We start from the raw sequence: 6,088 nt of genomic DNA on the forward strand, positions 1-6,088 counted from the left end.
GAGACGAAGAGAACAAGTTGAAGATTCTAATAGGCTATAGAATTATGGTGGTAATAGAGAGTGTTGATTTTGTGGTAAAAAAGACATCTAAAAATTACTTCAAAAAGAAGGTTGAAATTCAAAATTAAAAACCCCATTGAGCCTCTCAAAAGTCTTCCTCTCCAAGGAGAGATGAAATGAGTAGCTAAAGAAAGAGCAAATTGGAGCATTTGAAATCCTAGACACTCACAGTGGAAGGATATGAGGGATACAACTTATTTCACATAGCAAAATAGTGAGACTCATAATGTGTACCCCTCTATTTGGGATGCCCAAGCAAAACAATTAGCTTTTTGTGCTAGATCCCATTTTGTATCATCAAAAAACAAATTTATGCTTCCCCAATGGGCATGGTTTGCAACCCTATCACTATCACTTGTAACAACAATTGTAAATTACCTTCTTAAATCCATCTCATTACAAATTACTGCACTTTTTGAAAACATAAAATCCATGTTTGGGATCTATCCTATATTCTTACAATCAAAATCACATATTTGACATAGCTAGTGGGATTTTAAAAACCCTCTTCCCCCTTGAAGGGAACCCTAAATTGCTTTATAAAATCCTTTAAATGACCTAAGTTGGAATTAATTGTCAAATTTTGCATACAATAGATACATTGGTACAATGTGCTTGTTCTAATCAATACAAATATAGTATACAAATATATGATGTCCCATAGCCACAAAACAAACTATTATATGATACACCATAGCCACAAACTATTATAAACAAAATTTGCTCATCTCATTTACCACCTTGATATCATTTGAAGTGTCATGGATACAAGTGGTACACCAACCTTTCTTAGTGAATGCCTCTTTCAACTTTCTGGATGTACCGTAGCCACAAAACAAACTATTATATGATATACCATAGCCACAAAACAAACAATTATAAACAAAATTTGATTCTCATTTACCACCTTGATATCATTTGAAGCGTCATGGATACAAGTGGTACACCAAACTTTGTTATTGAATCTCTTTCAACTTTGTGGAGTTGAAAATTCCATAGTCAATCATACATAGTTGCATGCAAAATCCAAATGACAATCTATACATGCATTATGTGCATGTCAAAATAGATTCTAGTAATCTCTTTTAAGTTTGCCAATTTGAAAAAGTATAAATAAATTATGAACAATTGCAAACTTCTTAAATAAATCATGAATAGTTGCATGCAAAGTCCAAACGACCAAAGCTATACATGCATTGTCTATAAATGGATCTACATTCAATCCTTCACACCTTGTCCTTGCAATGGGCCAAATAAGAGAAAACAGACATCAATATAAATTCTTTCAAATGCAAAGATGTTCAAATGTCACTAAGAAAGTGAGCATGAAAAATGTTTTAAAGCTTGAACTGAACACCTAGATAGTCCTAATACCATAGGACTATCGTAAGGCCAGCTTCTCTCATACTATATCAAAGGGAAAATGTGTAGGCAAATCTCTCATGCCATTATCTGAATCTATTTGGATCTACCTTAAATTTAATAAGGATTATGAAGGTGGCATCCAATATTAAATTTCATTCAATCCTTCACACCTTGTCCTTGCAATGGGCCAAATAAGAGAGCATAAACATCAATATAAATGCTTTCAAATGCAGTCATTCAAATGTCACTAAGAAAGTCATGAGCATGAAAAATGTTTTATACCATAGGACTATCGAAAGGCAAGCTTCTCTCATACTATATCAAAGGGAAAATGTCTAGGTAAATGTCTCTCATGCCATTATCTAAATCTATTTGGATCTACCTTAAATTTAATAAGGATTTGGACCTATCTTAATACTATCTTCTTATCTAAGTAGTTGTAGAGTCCAAATCCCATCCACATGAGCATGATTTGATTGAGGCAAACTCTCTAGTGTAATCTTTTAAATTGCAATACAATCCAAACAACCATGCTTGAAGCCTTGCAAGTACAACTATCATGGAACACAAACAAGCAAGACGCAGAGCCTCATCCACTTTGTTAGATCTCCAAAATCTTACAAGCTCTAAATGAACCCCACCTCCACAAAACATAGGTCCAATAGAGTGCCATGCCCAAAACTATAGAAGAATCTATTGACCAATGTCAATTTATTCAAAACCTCAAATCCACATTTAGGATCCACCCTATATTCTTAACAATCGATTCATGAATTCCAAGTATGAAGGATAATTGTGTTATGAAATCCCAAGAAGCTTGTAACCATACACAAGATTGCACAATAGATTGTGCACACGGGGACTCCTAATGGTTGAAAGTTGAATTGACCCTTCCAGGCTCTCATTACCCAAACAAGGTTGAAATATATTTGACAAAAGAGATGATTTTGTACTAGAAAGTGAGTAGCACAATTAGGAATAAGTATTGATAGCTTACACAAAAAATGAAATAGCAACTTCCAAGGGAGAGGGTTTTATACACTTCATAAACAATTTTACATAGGACTTGATTGAGGTCCTTAGTGCTTGGTGCCTACTGGAGAAGGTTGATGCAAATGCATACATGTGATAGCTTGCAAGGGACACACTTTAGGTGTTTGGTGGCACTCGGAAGGGTCATTGAAGACTAACCATATACAAAGAAATGCCATATTACATATCGAACTATTTCATCTTCGAAATGGTAGATTTTACATGATCCTCTTTCGAAGGGTTCGGTTAGTAAGCATCATACAATAACCAAAGACTATTGTGCATTTTTTTTTTTGGGGGGGGGGGGGGGGGGGGGGAGGGAACACACACACGCACAATCCCCTCTTACATGCGGAAAACAATCTCAAAAGCTCAATAAAAGCCCTTGAGCCCTATACATACAAGCATCCTCGAAATTCATTACGTGTGAGATTTTCTTGTGTGTGGTACTTGGTACTCCAAGTTTAGCCTTGGATCATTCAAAAAAGCCCAACTACTTTTGGTCCACCTTGCATCAACAAAACCACAAAGCAAGGACTTTTCAAATGAGCATTCAACACTCAAATAATCAAGCAAAAGCTTCAAAAATGTAGTGGAACTTTCAACATTTGAACCACTATCAAAAGCTTGAAAATTATTGCATTCAATATTTAAACCGCTATATTACAAGTGAATATTCGTAACCAAATTCAAATCATCTATCAGATGTTACACACTAGAGATGGTGGGACCATTGATGGTTTTTGAGATAAGATTAATACTATTAGTGTAAGCTTCTCAATATTTAAGCATCATGAGCAAACATGAGTAGATATGGCTGAACTAACTGATGAGAACATTGAGGTATGTAATTTGAACTATTTACCAATTGAATATGCATACTATAAGGACTCCAAACAAAATTGTTAGTGACAACCTTAGTAGACTGCTAAATGATGAATGCAGCATACAATGCATTATGCGAGATGAGCTGATTAGCTCATCACTGGAACCCTGAAGAGTTATAATGATTGGGCGGGATTTATAAAAAATAAAACGAACTGGAAAAACCTGATCCGATCATTAGGGTAACGATTTAATTCGGCTCTTAAGAATGATATTAAATAATTACCAGTCGGCTGAGTCCGCCATCCTTTCAAGCTGCTGTTCGATCTGTTGCCGCATCGATATAATAGCCTCATCCTGCTCGGAATAAATATTAGTATGGCCGCTCCAAGGAGGATTATAAGAGCCGGTGATTTGATCGTCCGTCGCCACCATGTCCTGATCATCCATCATCCTTATGATCAGGCTGCATAATTAGTGTGGAGACAGCGAACTTATATAATATGAGACGGACGAAGAGTTATTAACGATCATCGAATAGGAAAATCAAAGAGGGCACCTATAAGCATAATCTGGATTAAAATGGATCAGAAGACATAATAATTGATGGAAAGATCAGAGTGATTAAAAAGGAGACCAACAGAGCGATGAAACGGATCAAGAAGAGGGCATCTATAACATTTATCACATACTAGAAAAGGATCGTCTTCCTGGTATTGATTAATAATTGGGGAAAGAAATGGATTAAGAGACCAGAATTACGTTACTGGGCTTGTGCTGCGCCAGCTGCTTCGCCATCTCCACGGCTTCTCTCAGATGCGCGTCCTCTTGCTCGCGCCTCAACTTCCAGAACTGATCGATCTCCGCCTTCGTAAAGGATGTGTGCCTAGCATGATGCCTCCCAGGATCTGCAATATTATCCATCAAGCATGGCGGCCACAACAGCAATGGCCATAAACAGCCCCGATTATTAACCCTGAATCATAAAACCCTAAACCCTAATCATTAGCCGTGCATCATAAAACCTAAGCCCTAGCTGCACCCTAGACAGACATCCCATTATCATCCTCTGTTTTACTCCTTTGCTGACAATAATTACCAGTGCAAGATAAAATTCCGTGTAATGATCTACGATAATCTGAAATTAATTACGTTCAGATATATTGTTATAAACATCCCATTTTCATCTCTGCTGATTGATTGCCATGGCCCAGACTTGCTTTTATTAAATCTACTGCACTGATCCACACTCGGAATTATACTTGCACATTAAAAACCCTGATCACAGCTGTATATTCACGAGTCCAAGTACATACAATCACGTCTATTCAATCTCCCCATTTTTACGAATATTCAGTTCAGTCTCTGCTAAGTATATTTAGCTATAGACGATTTACCGGCGCTTTGATGATCATCAGCAATTATACTACTCCAATCAGTCTTGATATATATGATGCTAACGTAATCAGCCTTTGATGATTAATATTATATAGCATATACCTTTGCTCAGGACAGGAGAGTTCCAGCCAGCCATGAGAGAACCCATATTTACGCTTCCCGAGTTGATACAAACCTCTAGTTATAACTGCAACTTAATCAAAATCTTCTGCAGAAGATCATCACATCACATGGCTCAGTAATCTTATATATTGAAGCTACATTCCTATGCTAAGTACTGACTCGATGACACAACAATTCAAGGCTTCCCTTATAACACTCTTGAGTAGTACAATGGCTTCCCTTATAACACTCTGATAACGGAGGCGCATCGACCGGCACACCAATCGATTTTGGTAGCTCGATCGACACACACACACACCAGCATCAACTTGACCGACATGAAGCTGACTAGACGTATAAGCAGGATCACGACTAATTTGCGCGTAAATCCTCCTCATAATCAGTAGTTAATCTATTGATCAGCTCATCAGCCTAGTCGAGAGAGAGTAACCTTGGCTTATTATCGCAATCCGCTTCTGTCGGGAATCGTCAATTATCTAGTCTAGTTTGATTCTGAGCTACGTTAGATCAAGCACTAATTTGCCATGCGTCATCTAAACGGGATTCTTTTGGAGTCATCGCAGTTGTTACTAAACCAGACTAGACTAGATTAGAAAGTCTATGGGAGGCAAATCTTTGAATCTACGAGGGCCTTCCACGCCACTACCAACCTTAGCATATCATCATCATCATCATCATCATCATTGCCTATTATTGGACTCGAATAGATCTGTGACTAGGGGATGCGGCACATAGAGATCGAAGTCCGTTGAACTCAACCCACATACAATCCACTATGTCACAACCCTTTTGGTATCATTATTTATTATTCCTTACACTTATAGTTGTAATTATCATTATTATCATTGCAGTCCTATCGCATTATGATTATGGTAATAAATCTATCAATGTTACAACCATGCATATAATATTCAAAGCAAGCTGGAAAATGAATTTTTTTGCCTTGTTCCATTCCATCCCACCTCATAACAAATCTATCCACATTTTACATATATAATGTTATCGGTTCAGAACAAGAGCGTGTTAGTGTTCTAGAGCCAATCTTTTAGAGGAGATCATTCACCATGCCGTTGTACATGTCCATTGTAATTGCATATGCCCTAACATGCACTACTAACCAATTATGTGAAAGACAATATAGGGGTCTACCCTTCGTAATATAGACTATTCAAAATACTCAATGCAAAATAGTCAACATTCGAAGATCCATGAGTTCTCATTTTGATAGACCATGATTGTTCTCAATTTTCATAACATCATTCTATGGATATGCCAAATTATACAT

The 6,088-nt window shown here is 37.0% G+C and overlaps 1 protein-coding gene across 2 annotated transcripts; it reads right to left on the reverse strand.

Annotated features, from left to right (window-relative positions):
• Positions 1-2,839: 2,839 nt before the first annotated feature.
• LOC148036904 (uncharacterized) lies at positions 2,840-4,954 on the reverse strand. Of its 2 annotated transcripts, none has more exons than XM_087677205.1 (4): positions 4,783-4,954; positions 4,045-4,190; positions 3,569-3,720; positions 2,840-2,965 (listed from the first exon to the last, which is right to left on the reverse strand). In XM_087677205.1, exons 1-4 carry the CDS (start codon positions 4,826-4,828, stop codon positions 2,878-2,880), a joined length of 432 nt encoding a protein of 143 aa, XP_087533331.1. In that variant the 5' UTR covers positions 4,829-4,954; the 3' UTR covers positions 2,840-2,877. The 2 variants fall into 2 exon arrangements, with proteins under 2 accessions (XP_087533331.1, XP_087533330.1); XM_087677204.1 differs by having other exon boundaries at positions 4,036-4,190.
• Between the last annotated feature and the right edge of the window lie 1,134 nt (positions 4,955-6,088).

This window comes from Lygodium microphyllum, chromosome 4 (assembly GCF_053477565.2).
Source record: "Lygodium microphyllum isolate KBCC chromosome 4, Lygodium_microphyllum_v1.1.10, whole genome shotgun sequence".
Taxonomy (NCBI): domain Eukaryota; kingdom Viridiplantae; phylum Streptophyta; class Polypodiopsida; order Schizaeales; family Lygodiaceae; genus Lygodium; species Lygodium microphyllum.

What these genes read in the sequence shown, in the direction of transcription:
- LOC148036904 (XM_087677204.1), bottom strand. Translation starts at nt 4,828, where the DNA reads ATGGGTTCTCTCATGGCTGGCTGGAACTCTCCTGTCCTGAGCAAAG. An exon ending in CTCTCCTGTCCTGAGCAAAG is followed by an intron (nt 4,191 to 4,782) that starts GTATATGCTATA and finishes ATAATATTGCAG; the next exon opens with ATCCTGGGAGGCATCATGCT. An exon ending in ATGGCGGACTCAGCCGACTG is followed by an intron (nt 2,966 to 3,568) that starts GTAATTATTTAA and finishes TGTTGATGCAAG; the next exon opens with GTGGACCAAAAGTAGTTGGG.